Here is a 21196-nt window from a genome sequence, read left to right on the forward strand (position 1 = left end):
AAAATCCACTGCGGAGTTGTTATCAACATTTAATGCATATATGTTTTAATCGTTGGGAACTCATTGACGTTCACTTTTTTTATATCCTCTTTGATTCATTTGATCAGAAGCTATCAAGTCAAGAATATGACAGTTGTTTTCCAATCGTTTGATATACTTGAACTTTTGATTTTGCCATTCGATAAGAAACTTTCCAATTTGAATTTTCTGACTTTTGTTATATGAATTTTTACTGAACAAAACAAATCTTAAAAGACCTGAATATAAATCAACATGTCACGTTCAGCCAGTCTTTCCTTTTTTTATTTGGATATATCCACTAGAGTAAACCAAACTCAGTTAGAATATGCTTTCCGTAAATAACGATATGGCTAGTCTGTTAGCAGAGCAGTTAATAGCTGACATTAACCTGTTCAAAATATACTCTTCAGTTATCTTGTGAAATACTTGGTATTATATTACCCCAAAGGACAAGCTTATATGCTTATGTTCAAGAAATTGTTTTTGTTTCTTTTTTCTAAATTATTTGATTAATCAAGTTTCCAAAATTCAACAGTCAGACATTCTTTCATTACCCTTTCGATTCTTAACACGTGGAAATTCTTTAGAAACATGAAAGACATTATGATCGGCTTGCTCAAGTACCCATTTTCTTTTGTAAAAAGTCAACATGATTTGTCAAGTCGCTTTTTGTAAATGACACGATTTAGATATTAAGCATAAACCGAAATAACTCTGCATAGTCTCCATTCAGAAACACAATTCATTGAGTTGTTAAATCTTAATTTTAAAAGGCAGTGTTTCCCTTGTATCAACTTCATATTATATTCCGAGGTCAAACTAAAGAACCCAATCGTTTCTGAACACTATTCCCAGTCATGATACTGATAAAATAACGCCTGTCGTCATCGTTGAATTGACATGAACATAAGACATCATCGAGTATATATAGTACGGTGACCAAGTAAGGAAAAGTCGCTTATTTAAGGAGTTTAATCGTCATTCGGACTATACGGCTATAAATCACAGTATTGGTAGTTCAAAGGTTACGCTTCACATTTTGACTTGTCGTCAAAAAATCGTATGGTGCAATTTTTGTAAAATGGGCTTTGAAGTTCGTTCCCTTACTTTAAAGAAAAAATTACTTTAACAAAAAAATTAGGCCTACATTCTAAAAGAACATTCGTGATATGCTTTTTGTTATTACATTAATTGTTGTAAAACCTTATTTTAACAATTTCAAACAAAGTCAAGCAAAATAAATCTGTTATTGAAGAGTTTTTGTAAAAATTGAACACACCGAATATTTTGCATTTAATAGAGTACGTTTCAATTCATTTTCGTCATTTATTTTTACGCAAAATGTAAAATAATCAACATTTAAATGATATGTCAAACCTTTATTAAACAACAATTTCAAAATCATTTATCTCAGAAGTCTTATTTCGACTTGTGCATTGAAACAAAATATACACTACAATAGAAGATACAGGTTACAAGTTTTTTTCTCTAGAAATTTGACTTGTACAAAAATATTGAACCGGACCGATACTATTATTTTAATCTATAAATGATATTTCGTATAACAACGATTTTTCGTTGCCAAAATTTGTTCAATTCGATCTTTTTTGTTAGTTCATAGTCCTATTTCGTGTTGGTTATCGTATCTTTTTATGTATTTTTAAAAGATTTCTTATTTTCGTATGTTTATTTGATATGGTTTTTTTTCTTTTTGATATATTTTAAAAAGTAAGAACCAAGTCTGAATTTGGACATGTATTTATCTGGAAAATGATTGAATTATCATGAAGTCCTTTACGATTAGGTCCAAGTAGTAAAAAAAAGCAACACATGCGTTTTAATTTTGAAAAGTGTATCGTCTGCCAGAGAAGAAATACTGAATCACTTCCTTTACTGTACAGAGTAAACGTTTCTTCTTAAGTTCTGTTGAAAGACTTAATGATGGAATCTGCTAGCAATGTGTTAAAGAGTATGGGTCGTTTGATGAAATTCCTGATTTGGTGATCCAATTCGATTCTAATGTCTCTTGTGCACTCTCTCTACCTTCCTTTGTCCCATCACTCACAACTTACACCAGTCTGAAAGGTGGTATGGAATTGCTTAAATGTATTGATGATAACAGAAAAGTAAAAAAATTGGTGACCTTGCAGCTGACTATTATAAAAATATGGCACACTGATTTTCTCTAGCGCTCACAGTAGCAGACATTCTTTTACCGCTACGACATGAAAACTCAATAAAGTTGTCTGCTCCAAAGTAAAGCCGCACAAAGATTTCAGCTTCCACCAAAGTGTATCATACTATTGAAGGGAGAAGGATTCTTCTCCCTAATTTCTGTGGTAGTTTTTCTTCTTCAAAACTATGACAAATTCCCTAAAATTCCACCTTATAGTGAGCTTTACTTAGCCGGAACGGTTGTAAATCCGAAATTGTCGAAGTTATTTCAGACAATAGTGTTAATAACTGTCGTAACTTGGTAAGCACTCAACAAGGGCCAATACTCGTATAATAACTAATGCCTTATACATGGACATGAAGTTAACAGAAAAGAACCAGGAAAGAGCGACAGAATAATCATACGGACCTCTGATACGGATGTGATTGTTCTGTATGTTCACTACTACAAACAGATGAGACATGTATGCGAGTTGTAGGTGCAGATGGGGAACATTAGCCGTGTAAAGAATAGTTGAAGAATTTTACCCCTTCACCAACTATGTGTTTGCTTTCCCCCAAAATTTATAAACTGACTCCTACTGTACACACACTTACCGGATGCGACACAATTTCGTCTCCGGGGTAGTGAGAAAATTGTATGCAGGACTTTGAAGGACACGCACGACTATTGTAGTTACAGAGCTTTGGGAGTACTGACGAAGATGAAGCCCTTGTTTGTGAAAGAATTTAGTTTCGAAGATTCATGATCTGAAGAATATCTTTAAACCATTTCATCATGATATGAATAAAATGGGCGTCAAGCTTGCCACCAGTAAAGATGTATGTTAAGTCTGGTTACCTCTCTTTGAATCGGCAATTTTGACCGCATCACACATTGCTAAAACCCCCTGTTCCGTCATCTTTAGAATAAGGTTGGCGAAAATTAATTAATTATTTACACACCGTTTATCGTGAAGGGCATATTTCAGCAGAATTCTTGCAGGATCTTGTGTGTTCATGTGAGGGAAAATCTCCACGTGAAAAGTGTTTGTTCACAACAATTAAAACCTAACATGTACAGAGCTTTTCTCCTGTCAAAGGTCAGAATTATGTAGAAATTCCTTGACAGACGAATCGGAAGATATTCCTGAAAATAATCTGCTTTATGAATCATTTTGATTGGATTTTTTAATTGTAACTGTTTTTGAGAGGTAATAAGTGGTATTTGGTTGCAATGAATTACATGCATGAGCTTTTGCAAAATAAACGTTCGGGATAGAAGCTTAAATCGAAAACAACATTTATCATTATTGCTGAGGTTGAATGTCACCCGACAAGGTAACTTCAACGGAATTTTTATTGATCTTGTATAATAGAATGGGCTCATAGAACAAGTGTTTGAAAAACGCCAATTTTCAGAAATAATCGATTATTAAAAGTAATAAGATCCTTTTTTTTTTTTTTTTTACATTTTAGAGATAGTTCATAGTCAATTGATTTGAAATTTAATATAAAATGCTGCTGATATCTTTCAATTTTGAAAATGTAAAAAGAAAAAAAGAAAACAGTATGTTTATCTTTGACCTTAATTTATGCAAAACTGTTACCACATTTCTTTTTGACGACATCGATTTTCCAAAAGTTCTCATTTTTCCGAATCCAATGATATATAATATAGCCATATAGTATGTTTGACGATTAAATTTTAAAAATATTGGGTTTGGTCACCGTACTAATAATTATACAGAGAAAGACAACAGTAGTATACCACTGTTCAATAGTCATAAATCGATTAAGCGACAACAGATACGTGTCAGAAACCAAAACCGAAAAAAAGTCCTTTTTGCTAATAGAATTGATCCTTAATATTTAGATGTACATGTTTCACTGGTTGGTGCCATTACTAAACGGTCTGCAAATAGACTGGAAAGATCTTGATTCACCACGATCGAATCATCTTTTGTCAATGAAATGTAACTATACATGACTGTCCTAAAAGTGAGATGTTAATAGTTATCAAAAGGTACCAGGATTATAATTTAATACGCCAGACGCGCGTTTCGTCTACACAAGACTCATCAGTGACGCTCAAATCAAAGTAGTTATAAAGCCAAACAAGTACAAAGTTGAAAAACATTGAGGACCATAAATTCTCTCCCCCCCCCCTCCCCCCCCCAAAAAAATGTGCCAAATACGGCTAAGGTAGTCTATTACTGGGATAAAAACATTCTTAGTTTTCCGAAAAAATCAAATTTTGTAGCAGTAAATTTATAAAAATGACCGTATAATTGATATTCTTATCAACACCGAAGTGCTGACTACTGGACTGGGGATACCTTCGGGTTAAGCTAGCTATCAAACTAGGTTTAGCCTACATTTTCCATGTACCAGGTCAGTTGTTTTCCGTTCGTTCCGTTGGTTTATTTTGGCTAATATTTGATTTGGCAAGTTCATGGACTCCCTCGTTTTTAATATACCATTTAATTCGGTATTTTTGTTAATACCCCCCCCCCCCCCCCCAACAGATTCACAATTACCATTGCATATGTTATATACGTTTCTAAATGAGTACTTTTTTTATATTGCAAATACTGTGGAGTCATTGTGATGTATTTTCAAAATATATGAAGAATTTCTTTTGAGATTTTCTATCACAGTTAATATGCCAACACAGCATCACACGTTTATGTTTCTGTAGTGAGCATTCATTTGTGATCTTGTTATTGCCAGACACATTATAATAAAAGTGACGTTGTCTGATTAAAAAGAATAAATAAGAAGCATTATTAAACAAAATACAAATTATTATAACAACACGTAATAAATTGAATGCTCCCGCAATGCTTTCTTGTTTTACCTTCACCACGAACACTTAAAGCCGAATATTGAAAGCCAAGGATGTATAAAATCGAAAGAATTCAAGAGCTATATCAAAAGGAACTTGGAAGTTGCAAATAGGGTATTGTTTACATTTGTATAGACACTATCAATCTGTTAATCTTTGAAGAAGCTTCACAATTACATTTTTTGCAGACAATTAATGTGTGGATTTTGTTGTTTCTGTTTCATCGGCAATGAATTTATGTTCAAATCTCGAATCACAAAAATACTTTTAAGTACCCTCGATCGATCCTTAAAATTATCGTTAAGGCTCAGGAAAAGTCAATATTTGTATTTCTGTTATTGTTTTTACATGTTACCTTGCATTCTTGCCATAGCTTCTATTAAAAACAACTTTCAGATCATTCAATACGTCTTCAAGGGTATTTTTCTTTGGCTCTGTTGTCTATTTGTCAAGTGTATCGCGATGCTGACATTATGACAAAATATGCTAATGTGTTTAACAGTTTATTTTGGAATTAATTTGCTGGAACGTGGCCATCTACTGAAATGTACTTTAAGCAAAGTAATGTGTTGTACTGTTCAAATCTATCTGCACTAGGGTTCCTGCAGGTTAGGCGTCTGAAAAATTGAATTATCAAGTTGTTATATTCAAATAATTGCTAGTAACATCCTAAGAGGATAATATAAAAAATGTAAACAAAGACTAACCTATCCGTTATAAAAAGATATATAGCTCTAGACGTTGGTTATGGTGACATTGAGCATATGGATAAGAAGTTTTTAAGTAATGAATTGAAGTTTTATTTATTACAATATTTCTTTACATTGTACATATAGAAGTCATCCTAGCTTGTCGTAAGACACTTGTAAATCAAACATTCTTGATCATGCACATTTTATAAAGTCTAGACCGCACATCAAAACAGGTTTGTCAGATTTTGTCTGGCTTTTTTATTTTCTTTGACAAATCGTCTAGTCTTGTAAGCTCTCTTAGATTTTTTTTCCTAATATTTCATAGGAGTAGGTATACAAGTATGGCTACATACATTCTTACTAAACAGACCTATTTCCAAAATTATGACAGTGTTATCCATTAGTTTGATGTGTTTGAGCTTTTGATTTTGTCATTTGCTTTCCATTTAGAATTTTCCTCGAATTTCGGTATTTTAAAATTTTCTAGGTGGCGATTGGTAAGCCGTTCGTCTTTTTAAGGCATCTGTTGTTTTTTTTGTTATCTAGGGGCATTTTGAATTCCTTGGCTATTTTTCAGAGTCACTCCCTTTTCACATTGATTACTTGTCTTTATTGTCTTTAACATAGAAGACACATTACTAAGACATGGTTATATCGACTAGGCGCGAGTGAACGCCATGTAACTACCAACTAACCCAAGTTTCGTCGAGTAATCATCAGCTGTATTATAAAAAAGTAAATGGAAAACGTAGAAAAACGTTTCTTGGATCATTATCTTTTTGCAACATCAAATGCACATTTTACATAAAAACATTGCCTATACAGATAAAAACACATTTATTTTTACTTATCGTCGAGGTGCCCATTAAAAGGCAGATACAAAGTATTATAACATATATACCTAACTCCAAGGAAAAGTCAAAACTAAAGTTCCTAATCAAATGGCAAAACCAAAAGCTCAAATACATCAAAGACAACAATTATTATTTTGAATGTTAATTTTATGGAATATATAAAAAGACAATTCACCATCATAGACCATTTTACATAAAAGTTTTCAACTACAGATTGGCCTCCGAGAGTGAGCGAAACCAATACTGCACTGTCAGCTATAAAAGGCCACGAAATGACAAATGTACAACCATTCAAACGAGAAAACTAGCGGCCTGATTTATGTATAAAAAAAAAACCTGAATGAAAACAAAATATGATATCCACAACAAATATATTGTGTATGAGAATACATCTTTCATTTATTCATAAGAAAAACGTTTAACCACAGACATATACATGTATTCTGATTTTAAAGAAGTCCTAGCTATCGTTTGAAACAGAAATTCAATTTAAGAAATGATTAATGACCACGATTACTTGTCAGTAGAAACATCCTTGTTGTCATCTTAGTTTATTATGTAATGAAAAGATTATATGCGAACATAATTAGAACATTATTACCTTACTGCTATCTTGTTATAGGGGAATGAAATCAAACTGTATTAAAGAACTTATTTGAATCATTTATATAAGGTGTCAGTTATCATAGGATGACGATCGAATGTTGTCCCTTCAAACATCCTGTAATACATTCAGTTATTTCAATTACCAAAACTGACAGGAAATAGATCTTTATTAATTTAAAGTTCCCCATCATTTTAAGCTCTAGGCTATTAGAGATATACTTTTTTAAATGATTATAGTTCTTGCTACTTCAATTTATTTTAAAGCAAAGATTTGAAGATTTAAAAAGATATCCGGTCGGAGTCCCATTTTCCTTACGGACTTTGATCATTTTCTAAGTAATTTTGTCTCTGGTTTAGAGTTTGTTTGTAACTTTGGTATGCCTCTTCTTTCCTAACCTGTACTGGACCAAACCTATTGGAATTTTCAATGCTCTTCAACTTCGTACTTAATTTGGCCTATTTAACTGATGTTTATTCGAGCTTCGCTGATGGGTCTTCTGTAGACGAAACGCACGCTTTACGTACATAATTTGAATCCTGGCATTTATGATGGGTTTATCTATAATAAGAGTATTTACAATCACTAGGTCGTAGCGACTGCTGGCGGATGTTTTCTCCAGAAGGGATCATCAGCCCAGTAGTCAACACTTCTGTGGACATGAATATCACTGATATGGTCAAATTTTTTAATAAACTGTTTAAAAAACTTTAAATATTCGAAATAATAAGGATTATGTAACCCAGGAATAGATTTCATTAGATTTAGTTGTCAAAATCTTTCGCATTGTTGGGTCATCAGTGGGTTCCATTTTGGTCTTTTTAACTTTTTTGTATTAGAGTACCTCTTCTGAGTCCTTTGAAGTTTTAATTCTGGAATCTATGATGAGTTGACTGTTGAGTTTTCATATAAGGAACATCATGCAAACATACACATCTGCAAGTATGGAGGACTGGCGGCATCGGGGAAAGACACCGAGTTTTCCGCCAGCTAGTTTTGGTTTGAAGGGGCTTGTGGTTATATCGCCTTAGTTTTAAGAACTTCACATTGTGATGTTTTATTTTTTTTCAAATTTGGTGACGTCTTAGGATTAGACAAACTTCTTTGACCAATCCCCTATTATGGGATGATTAATCAATATAGATATGATACATAAAAGTGATTAACAGGTGATAACACGGCAGATATCAATATTGGGAAAATATCTGCTGACTCCTCGGCAAAAAATGTTAATCCACTTCTTCCTGAGCTTCGTCTCACTCCGTCTTTCGTTTTGTGTGTTGCTTTTCTGTAAACCTTTGTCCGTATTACGCTTCTGCATGTATTATTTCTTTTTTCGAAGTCGTTTTCGAATGCTCGTTGGTGTCTTCTCTTCATGGTTACATCGTCAAATTTCAAAAAGCTCTGTCGCACTTTGGACATGGAATGACAATCAGGTTTTCAAAGATGGTACCTCCATCCACTTTAGTTTTTCGCGAATGAGACACAGTTGGACCAAGAACTCATAAACATTTTGCTAAATACAGCAAAGTTACTCTATAGTGGAGGTAGAAATTCAAACTGATAGCCATTTACATGTTATAATATATTGTTTCTTTTTGATGAATTTGGCGGACCCACATTAGTCAATAATATGTAACGATATTTACATGTACTTGTATAAACTGATGCATTATAGTCATATTAGTTGTTTTTTTGACAGATTGTTTGGCCACACTTATATGAATTTGTAAATATATAAAATAATATTGAAGATGCGGGACTTAAATGAATTAAAACCAATCACACTAAAGCGGAAGCTTCTAGTCTACAGATCCAACATTCAATAAAAAGAACCATCCCCTCTAAAATAGAAAAATAAAGATGAAAACAACAATAACATATATTTTTTTATTGAAAAATGTCCATGACTTGCAATATCATACTTTTTGTCAGTATACATTCGCTTGTAGAAGTATAGAAGTATATGCTGAAATAAGCTCAAAAACAAATTATACAAAGCTATAATTATATACCAAATACCATTGCAATTAAATTTTTAAACCAGTTGATATTTTTATCAGGTTATATAAAGTTTATAAAGAGGTTGCTTACTTACTTAAACCATATTCATACAGTGTAATTAGTTTTTGGACAATTGAATTAAAAACGAATAAAACTAATTAAACGAATAAAACTAATTAAACGAAACAACAAAAACACTTTATACGCAAATCGTACTGTATTATATTAATTTCCTGATAAAAAGAAATATAAACTTAAAATAAGATATAACATTGTAACAAATTCTAGAAACTTAAGCATTTTCCCATGTCGATATGATTGTGAGTCAGTATAGTATACCTTTAATTGTTAACCACAGGGGACTTCTATAATTACGTGTTTACAAATTACTACATAATTACACCTTCATCAATCTTTCTCAAATGACCTGTGAATATTACTACATCTTGTTAGCTACAGAAGGTGAAATGATTAGTTGTAAACTCTGACAATTTAAAGGTCAATTATTTGATATTGTTTTTCCCATCGTCTACATGCTACAAGTCTTTACATATACGTTTTATTTAAGACTACATCATTAACTGTCAAATGCATATTCAGTTGTTCACATATGACTACATGTATCTTAGTTTTCAACCCTTATTTCTTATTACATGTAGCGTAGGTCGTGGGAAAGAAAATATGACTAAGTTTATTTAACAGAACGCCTTTGATGAAAATATCTCCGAACCTACACCTTATTTGATTGCACTTTTTGTTTTGTCGTGCATTTTCATAGGTCAGTGTTTTATCCGAAACTCCACTTAAATGACACAATAATTCAATTCGATTTATTTAGCTTATTTTTAAATCGTATGCAATTTTTTCGAGATGTTAGTTCTATGCAATCAAACAATTTTGTCGACAGTTGTAAAAGAGAGGCGAAAGATACCGAAGGAAAAACAAACACATATTTTAATAACAAACCGACAATGTAATGGAAAAAAAAAACGAAAAATGTTAAAAAAAAACCTACAACAACAGTATACAAAACACAAGATTTGTTTCAAAAGCTGAAATCGTTATAGATGGAAATCTTTACTCCATATATTAACAATTGTGTGACAAGTTTCTAACAGATTCTTGAATATGAATGTGTCTTGATCGTAATGTGAACAGTTTGATTTAAAGAAACCAATTGCAATTTAATCAGAATTTTAAGAGAACTGCAATTTGTGGAGGGAAACAATTTCAATTAAGACCAAGTATTAATTAAGAATTTCCTTTTTTCTAAATTCTGTATAGGAACATATTGCACAACAGAGGAAGTGAGTAAAGACATGCACTGTAATGAATAAATACAAGTATGAAAGTAAAGTGTTATTTTGATGTACAGTAACTTGTCAAAAGTAAAATCACAAAAAAAACTCCGAGGAAAATTCAAAAAAGGAAAGTCCCCAATCAAATGGCAAAATCAAAAGTTCAAACACATCAAACGAATGGATAACAAATGAACAGTCATCCTAAATTTAAAGTCATAAAAGGTAGAATGAAATAAAAAATGTTTGCATTTTTACATTCTGATGAAAGGCAACGCGAACTAACGATAGCAGAGCTAAGTGTATAATCACATAATGCCTATAATTATATAATAAAAATGTCACACTTTTTTGTTACGTAACTTAAACATCATGAAATAAACGATCATGAGGGTTCTCACGCTTTCGTAATATAAATGAGTTTTCTTCAGGTAATGCCTTTGAGATAATTCCAGACATTCCAGGGTAGATATTTAATGTGTATGACTTTGTATTCTAAATGTATATTCAATGGTTTCGTATTTGTGATGGGTGTAAATTGGCCGTGATGCAGAATTGGTGTCGTCATCAACCAGATGATTTATAAGAATAATTAAAAGATTTGTGTTGTATACTAAAGGCCAAAGAAACGACTAAATAACCAAACTGGTGTACATTTACGTCAATAAGATGACTAAATAACAAAACAACATTGAGAGACAAAAAACAGACTTTAAAGTAGACCTTTGCACATTTTTTCATATCATGAAATTCTTTTAATATATACCAAATAAGGGGCTTTGACTCTAAATTAATAGTTCACAGAAGATACAATGTGGTCTTTGGGGGACTCGAAATTTTGACAGTTACTTACATAGGTTAAAATTATATGGTGTGGCTTGTTCTCATACGGAGTCTTGGTAAATTTAAAAACATGTTCTCTTAACGCGAAACAAGTCCAACATTGTAAAAAGACGTAAAGATTGATATGATTACAGCCCAATTTTTATTGGCGCCATCACGAATAATTTACCGACAACGTTCTAATTTGCTCGTGTTCCTAGAAAAACATTTTAAATCTATGTTCAACTGCGTGTTTGACGCATGCACAACAATCAACTGTTTTCAGCAAGTAATTTCTGGTTTATGCAGGTTCTTTCACATCAAAATTGTATCTAAACATCTTGTGCATATGATAACTGAGGATGTTTATTCTGTCTATTAATATCTTGTCACTGCATGTAGAGTTCAATGAAATATATTCTACTTGTATGTGTATACCTACTTGTATAAAATTAGAAATTACATCGTGATATAACGTTCGTTTACAAAATTTTCTTCAGTTCTATTTTTATTGATAGTACAGCAGTTTCTATTTTTTCAGTTTTTAGTAACATTTGAATGTTTTTTTAAGTATTGTAAAAGTGACATCTTTGCGTAAAATTGAAGTATTTGAAAATCAATAAATGTGGCTATAGTTTCCTCAGGGGTCTTTCCTGTTGAAGTATGATTTTTGTTTTGATAGAAGAATTTTGGTATCTCTGAATAGTTAACAAATTCAAAGAAGGATCCATGTGTCCGTATCAAAGATATCTAAGATATGTGTAGAAGGCTAAATGAATAGAACTATGGAAACTCTTTGTACAAAATGTTTGTATTTTTTATGTATTTTTCTAGAGAAATGCTCATCGGCGGCATAATAACCATTTAGACTGGAGTGGTTGGACAGAATGGTCATCATGTACGGCTCAATGTGGAACTGGTGCTGCGTACAGAGAAAGACACTGCATAGACCGACGAATGAGGTAGGTCAAATTCCAGTAACTTTTCTTAATATTCACATTCAATGCTTATAAACTAAATCTGCAAATCAGAAAAGAAAAATTTGAAAAGTACAAATGTGCATCTGAATAATTCATTCAATATTATATTAATTTTAAGACATCATTAAATATACTACAAAAGCCAGTCGATATAGCAAGGATATTAAAAGCAGCGATATTTAAACTATTTGACAGTTTAATTGTAGTGACAATAATACTCCGATTTGATAGATCAACCAACTGCTTGACCTCATGTATAAATAATAAACTTTAGAATACATGTAACTTTTGTGGGTTTTAGGTGATGATAGATCAATCTCACTTCATGAACACTAAAAGCTAGACGCATGTGAAATCAAAATCTACGGGCACATGGCATGATTGAACATTGTATTCATGTCACCATTCTCAAAATGCAAAAGTTTAAGCAGACAAAGTAACTAAAGAATAAGTTTGAAGGTACCAGATGAACATTTATCGTCAAATCATAGTCAGTTCCGTTTAGAGTAGTCTTTTCTATTCCTGCCTTATGTTTTTATACTATTATTGCGAGTCATTGGACTTTATAGTAGAAGAAAGTGTTATTTCTGGTTTAAGTCGGTTTGATTTTTATAATTGGATAGTAATATTTCGTGTTTGTTATTCCCTATAAACTATAAAATAATGGCAATATGATGTTGCCGGTCTGTGTTTCCATTTGTCCGATTGTCTTGTCAAGTATGATATAAGATATTTGGTTTCAAGTATGTTACCATGAAAAAAGTAAAATCACAAAATTACCGAACGTCGAGGAAAATTCAAAACGAAAAGTCCTTAATGCAATGGCAAAATTAATAGCTCAAACTGATCAAACAAATCAAACGAATTGATAACAACTGAAGTGGTTGGCCTTTCAAATTAAGATTATGGTGCTGACTTGAATTGGCATCTCACTTGACATATAAATGTGACACTTTGAGCGGGACATAACGTTCTTTATACTTATTACTTTATATTATTGTTTTGAATAACCACCTCTCAAAACAGGACATCTTTAGCAATGTGTTAGTTCAATTGCCTGTTGGTCTATAATTGTTTCAATTTATATTTCAGAAATAATAATAATTATGATTACATCGTATTGTAAATAATGAAAAAAAGTAAACAAGAGTATTGGTACATTTGTTTCTTAAGTGATTCTTTGTTTATTTACTTTCAATTATGTTTGTTATGTCTAGTGTAGTTTTATTTCAATTTTCTGGTTGAGCAGGCAGAATTCTCTACAGAGACATTAGTTGTTGGAATGCGCATCTGTTACAGTAAAGTTCATATTTTGCTTTTTTAACTGTTGTTTTTAGTGCTGATTTATCTTTTAATGTCTGTTTTTTTCTGACAATTATCTTTTTTTCTATCTTAATTCCTGAAAATCCAATGTTTGCATTTCAAACTTTTACAATAGGTCAAGTTGACGTTTCTTACATGTGATGAATTTTGTGGTTGAGCAAGAGATTTTCCCCGATACAAGATGCGTTATCTCTTTAGTATGCCCCACCTACGATAGTAGAGCGGCATTAAGTTTTCTGATATGTGGATCCGTTCGTCCGTTCGTCCGTTCGTCCGTCTGTCCCGCTGTAGGTTAAGGTTTTGGTCAATGAAGTCTTTGAAGAAGTCCAATCAACTTAAAACTTAGTACACACGTTCCCTATGATATGATGTTTCTAATTTTAATGCCAAATTATAGTTTTTATTCCAATTTAACGGTCCATTGAACATAGAAAATTATAGTGCGAGTGGGGCATCCGTGTACTATGAACACAATTCTTGTTAAGAAACGCGTTAACCAGAATAAAACGCCTTGTGTCACTATAAGTGCTGCAATGGTTGACCATCCAGGAGCACTTCCGTTATTATTTTAATGTGGAATAAGTGTTTGTCCAATCTTGAGTATAAGAGAATCTTTTAAATTGTTGTTTTTATATTTCTCTCTTCCTATCTTTTCTCATTTTTGTGTTTTAGTGTTATGACGCACTATTGTTTTGAAGCTTTTGTTTTCTTTGTATATAATCAGACTTGATTTTGTTTATACACGTACATTTGTTGTGCATAATTTGGAACTTTCACAACTGGCAAATATTTCATGCATTTTCACGATCTTATCAATAAAAAGTTAATTTAAGAGATTGTCGATCAAAGTGGGAATTTTAGTTCTATCAATATTTTACGAGAATGTCTAGCTTTCTCCGCCTTTGGTTTAATTTTAATATGCATAAAATTTAAGCAACATCATATCAACGTTTGATACAATACATTTTACCTGAAGGTATAACAAAAAATAAACGATCCAGGTCCACAAACAGGGCTAACCTCAATTGTAATCTATATATATGCTGCCAAATAATAAAGCATTTGTTAAAAACACTTGGACAGAAACTACTACGCCTAGTGTGAAAACTGTAGCCTTTGTTTTCAAAATAGCAACAGTAGTTTTATTACATCATGTTTGAAGGGGGAATATGACAAAGCCAATTGTACGAATTGTTGATTATTTACATATTACGCTGTTATTTTAAAACGTTTGCACCTGCAAATAAAACATATAGAATCATTAAATGATTGAAAATTAATGATTTAAAGCTCTAGAAAATACGCAGAACAATCTCATTACTGATGTGTTACGTAATAACTATATCAAGCATTTTGTTTTCTAATTAGCAAAAGGAGACAAAGAGCAGAGCTTCCGTTCTCATATCACAACGGATTTTACAGATGTGTATTGATAACTTTTCCATCTTAATCACTTAATGAATACATTCCTAACTAAACGAAGTTTTCGTAATTTTAACCCGCCTCATCGGTTTTTATTGCGTATTAAAGAGAAAATAACTAGAAATCTTAATAACGAAATGTCAGTTGTCCAAGGAGAATAGCAGACATAGTAAGAATAACTTCTTGTACTAGTTCTTACTACTATACGAATCATTGAATTTTGATTTGTTTTAACATTCGTAAGACAATGCATTAATCGTCAATAGTGGAGCTCGAATTGTAAATTATTTTCAACGGATAGTCCAGTCAATCTAGCATACATTTTACCCTTACCCGAAAGTAATTGCAACAGAAGATTTTTAATCTTTAGCATTATACCCCAAATATACACAGAAAAAAGTCCCATAAAATCTAACTTGAGGAAGACTAAAAAATTCACCATTTAAAATTCCTACGAAGATTTGCATTGAAAAGGGAGATAACTCTTGCAAAAAAGGCAGAAATATCAATAAAAATTGTTTTCATATATTTAATCAAGCTATAATCGAGATTTCCTAATTCATTAGTTGACCATTTATTGAATTTTTCAACATGTCAAGGTAAAGAATTTCAAATTTAATAAAAATAATTAAGCATGTATTCTTCTTTTTGTGGTTTAAAGTTTCTTTAGATAAATAAGTTGCTGAAAAACTATAATATACAGATATAAACATTACCAAATTTTCACAATATTTTTTTCAAAATGGTTAGAACGCTTCAAATTTGCAATTTCTTTAATGAAAATTGCACGAAAAATATAAAACTACCCATAACACTTCAGTTTGTACATTTCATGAGCAGAAGATTATATAGGTAAGTCAAATACAAACTGATAACCCCATCAAAGTATCATACTTTTACATAAATTTCAAGAAAAACAACCAAAAACTGTCCAAAAAAGCAAAGTTATCTCCCCTTACAATGTTAATTTCCATAGGAAATTAAAAATGCTGATTTTGAGTTTTCCTCAAGTTAGATTTTATGGGACTTTTTTCTGTGTATATAAAGGGCATAATGTTATAGATTTGAACTAAAAACATTTTCTGTTGCAATTAGTTTGAGGTTAAATCTTCGTTTGACTAGGAGTTTTAACCCTTATCACACCTCTTTTAAGTTATTTTTTTGTAAAGTAAAAACTATCGTTTTAATTATAAATAAATAGGACATTATTGCAATTCATGTGCTCTTGAGATACCAAGTTATATAATAACGTCTTCCTTCTTGTGTCTAGTGAACTAGTTTGCCAGCCAGATTCAATTTTTACTGTAAATAGTTGTTAGGATGTATAAGTGGCTGTTCATGGTAACATCGCGCTACTTTAATGGCATAGCTATTGCTTCAAAAAGTAAAATATCAAAAATACCGAACTCCGAGGAAAATTCAAAACGGAAAGTTCGTAATCAAATGGCAAAACAAAAAGCACAAACACATCAAACGAATGGACAACAACTGTCATATTACTGACTTGTTACATGCTTCGCGGTCCTTCAAAGAAATAAAATTTACATTAAACATGTATATGTGTAGTAAAATACCAAGTTCATAAATAAACGGTTATTTCTCAAACATTAACCGCCACAAAAAGAGTGCTCATAAGTGTTTAAGTTTTTAAATATTGAATCATATTTAGCTCACATAACCCGTAAGGCCAATATGGGTTACTTTGATTTCGTAGTTCGTCGTCGATTGTACGTCGTAGTTAATCATATGTTTAATTTTACAAAAAAATCTCTTTACTATTGAACCAAATAAAACCAAACTTGTCCATAATCATTGTGGTATGAAGCTTTTTAACTGTGCCCGGTGAATCGGCCTGTCACCCAACATAGTCTTCAATACTAAAAATTGAACAAGATAGCTGTGATCGTCAATCGACTCCTTTATGAACTCCGCAACTGTATGAGGTGTCTTTGAATAACGATTGTTACTAAAAAAAATCAATATTTGCTGATTGTTTAGACAATCTTAGTTATTAAAAAGGGTATTGCAAATATTTCGTGACACCTTTTAAAATGTAAGCAGTCCTTCAAGCAACTATAGTTTAGCTTTCTACTGTCTCTAACTAAATTACTCACGGTTGTGATTTTTTTCAGTTCTGCACATTTGTAGTTTTACTGTATTAGGTAGGCATTTCGACAACATTTGCCTCTTAGGGGATGACTGAGGCCAAACAATTTTGAAAGTCAAAACTTGATATAAACGTTGAAACGCTATTATTACCAAAACGAAACATTATTATATCCTAGTAATTGAAACACGACAAGGAATAAAACCGAGGAAAACATATTCCTAAAACTCAATAAATTCCTGAATTTTGTTTCAAGAAATATTACTGTACTTTAATGCTTATACCATAGTCCTGGCATGGTCATTATATTCTCAGTGACTAAAAATAAACGTGCAAAGGTATCGAACCAACGGTATTAATAACATTCCACAATGCCCGATTGACTGCAACAGATACACTTTTCAACAATTTATGTTACCTCGGTGATTTTCGATCTAGAATATTTTAGTAACACGAGTAAAAAAACCAACAGAGAAATTATATTCTGACACAATTTCTGTCAAAGTAGATATGTGTTGTTATGTAAGCATTCAAACTGAATTGCAGGGTTAATAACAAAGGAAAACTTGGCATTACATATAATGATGTTATGTGGAAAATAATAAAAATAGGTAAGACAAATTCTCCAGAACAGAAATGTATTAAAAAAATATGTAAGCTATTAAAAGTATTCTTATTTTTTTCATTTTATCTCAAAAAGTGATAAGTCATTAATTACAGCTAAAAAGAATCTACGAAATATACTGCATCTTTACTGTGAAGTGTAATGTCACTAGAATGTAGAACTCAAAGTAACACTTTTGATCTAAGTGTTAACACCTGTACTGTTATTTTACCCAAAATAAACACAAATAAAAAAAATACCTAAATCACATGTTTTCATAATGAATTGGGTGAAAAGTGCAAATGTATATGAATATGTAGGTTATGCTATTGTCATTGTCATAATTCTTATTGAGTGCTTAACCAGTTGTAAATGTAATTACGAAGATATGATTTCATTTGGATGAAAAAAAGAAATATTTTACTGAAAGCCAATGAGACAGCAATCATACAAAACAATTCGGCCAAATATAACGGAAACATATGATAGGCAACGGTAGTTATTACTTTCTATTGATCTCCTTTTCCCCTTGAAACTAAAAAAAAATCAAATAGGGGATAATGGCAATTCATTTAAACAGGCTACACATTTACTAAATTTTACCATCAGTGCAATGACAGCTTTCGTAAATATAAATCAATGTGCAGACATCTTATACGTTGAGGTATTTCATATCCGTAATATTCTATACAAAGCACAAAAATGTCGTCATTCAACTCAAAAAGCTAACCCAACATTTCAACATATTTATTCAGAAAGGATATAATAGTACCGATACTGTTGTCAGGTAATTAAAAATGGTATTTTTTAGAATTACACTTGTATGCAATTTGACTCACTCATAGGTTTTTTGCATCGGAAATAAATTTATTCTAAAACCAGTGGTTGACATGAGATGGTATGATAGTAAACCTTTTACGTTACGGATAGTGATTGATTTTCATATGATGAAGACATAATCATTCAATCAGTCTAATTCTGGTTTTGATCTGGTGTGTAGGTAACTGTTAGTAGTCCTTCGTTATTGGATGTGTATCATTGTCGTTTGCTTAGTTTATTCTGTCACATATTCTACCATCGGACTCGGCCTTTTTTAACGTAACTGTTCTCTGCGTATTGCTGTGTGTTTGTTTATTTCACATTGGCTACATGTATAGTTGAGCGTTGAGATAATACAAAGTATATTTAATCTCGCCGCATGTTTGAGCCTGACCCACGTCAAGAACCTCTGAACTGATGTATTGCATGTTTTATATGAAGCCCAGGCGCCTCCAGTGTTGAAGACCCATCGGTGGCCTTGGGCTATTTTCTGCTCTTTTGTATGTTTTTGTCTCCTTGATACATTCCGTGTTTTTATTCTCAATTTTATTTTCTTCCATTCCTCTGTCCATATCATAAATTTATGATAGCTCGTCTCTAAGCTGAGACATTTTCAGAGATTGTAATTTTTTAGTATGAAGTGTGATTAATTTTTTTTCACAAACTCGAAAGGCACCATAATTCTCAATCTGATGCGCTTTATAGATATTTACACAAATGTAAATTGTGTTTCCGAAGATTTGACATCATAACTTAATTTTTGAATTTAAACCGAAAGCCAACAACAACACAAGTGACAATATCTGACTTCAGACATGCTTATAAAAGTTATTGAGATGAAAACGTTGTGTTAGTACTACGTAACGTACATTCGCTTGTCTTATCTCGATCGGAGGCAGATCAAATTTAATAGTGAACTAAGTGTGGTAAAGGTTAAAAAAGAAAATAAAGCAACCGACTCAATTATGGAATTGTTATAGATGCAAAGTGAAGGTATTCTTTCTCATTTAAGAATAATTCAGTTTTTCCCTGAATTTAGTCATCAATTTGAATAAAATGCACTGATTATTTATAATTTTGTTTCTTCATTTTTGGCAAGGTTTTGTCCGCCCATCTTTGATTGTGACATCACCAGTTTTAATTTTATCAATGTGCACGAATTATTTTAATTTGGGAATGGTATTTTTTAATAAAAGAATAAAAGTAGATTCGAGATATGTGTCAATCTGACAGCAATTGAATTTAAAATGATAAACCTTATGATTACTTCATCTACATGTAGATGTCAAAATACATATAACACATTGAGCTTCGTCATTTACGATTATGTTTCGATTTTAATCAAAATATTTGAATGAAGAGTGATCTAAAGTTACATGTATGGTAATTTGGCAGATTGCGTGTTCTGTCATTATGCAAAGGGGGAATTAAAGGTCAATGTTGTATTGTTAGAAAAGTCAAAGAGTGAATCAATTATCATCAATCCGTGTTGTAACAAAAAGGCGGATTATTCTAAGGGGACTTCAAAACTCGTTTGACAGCAATAAAGAAACTGACACCAACATTGCAAAAAAGTAAAACGACGAAAAGACAAGATTACAAAACACTACATAGGAACATTCAGAGTAGCTGTTTTCTATGGAAGCGCATATGGTACACCCCTTGTTAAGTTATTTTGTCGCAAATAAGTCAGAATTATTAGTTAAGTTGTGTGTTACAGGCTGGAATCAAATGCATATGAGGAGTCAACTTGTCGGAATAATAATGAAAAAGTTGCATTACAATGTCGACTTGCTAGAATAATGTAATGACAAAATAATAAGATGTCGACATGTTGAATTCTACTTGTTAAGTAATCAAGTCAATTCCGACAAGTTGACTCCACATGATAATTAGATTCCAGCTTATAACACACAAAATAACTTATAATTCCGACTTATTAGCAACGAAATAACTTTACAATGGGTGTACCATATATGCGCTTCCATAGTTTTCACTGCCATTTCTTCTCTGTCCGCAAACTTGTTGTCTTGATAAACATTTATTTATTTCACCCATTAGTATCAGACATCTTTCCATTTAACATCTATGTTTAAATTATATAAACAGACAACATTAATCATGGTTTAACCAAGTGATGGTCATGAGATGACTTAAACAGAAAGATAATAATTTCATCTGATTAATTCGGCTAAATAGGATTTCAAATAATTCTACAATGAAGGAACTGTTTACGTCTACCGACTTCATCTTTTTTTTACAAATTGCACATCAATTGATGAGAAATATTTCAATGGGACACAAATATCTGAAAAATGAAAGGGATTTATAAAAATCAGTCATAAATTATAATTATAAAAATTTAAATTTAAATTTCAGGGCCTATTCCAATAAATGCCACGGAAAGAGACATCAGTTTAAGATATGTAATACTCAGGTAAGGTCTGCTATGTGTATTTGTATAGTAAATTATGTATTTACTGGCAATTATTATGATTAATATGCAGATGCACCATTAGGTGCACGATCTTGTCTGTAGTAGTGAGTCTGAAATATGACAACCAGCTGATTACCATCAATATAAATGTTCAAAGTATTAAGAAAAGATTAGAAATTAATAGTATTTAAGTCTACGAGGCGAACA

General features: G+C 31.7%; 1 protein-coding gene across 2 annotated transcripts in view; it reads left to right on the forward strand.

Annotated features, from left to right (window-relative positions):
* Positions 1-21196, forward strand: part of LOC139519607 (thrombospondin type-1 domain-containing protein 4-like) — a 58601-nt gene that overhangs the window by 14354 nt on the left and 23051 nt on the right. For both annotated transcript variants that reach the window (XM_071311797.1, XM_071311798.1), the window contains exons 3-4: positions 12132-12259; positions 20932-20989. In XM_071311797.1, the coding sequence (XP_071167898.1) occupies positions 12132-12259; positions 20932-20989 (186 nt within the window). The remainder of the gene's footprint in view (positions 1-12131; positions 12260-20931; positions 20990-21196) is intronic.

Source organism: Mytilus edulis, chromosome 4 (assembly GCF_963676685.1).
Source record: "Mytilus edulis chromosome 4, xbMytEdul2.2, whole genome shotgun sequence".
Lineage (NCBI taxonomy): Eukaryota > Metazoa > Mollusca > Bivalvia > Mytilida > Mytilidae > Mytilus > Mytilus edulis.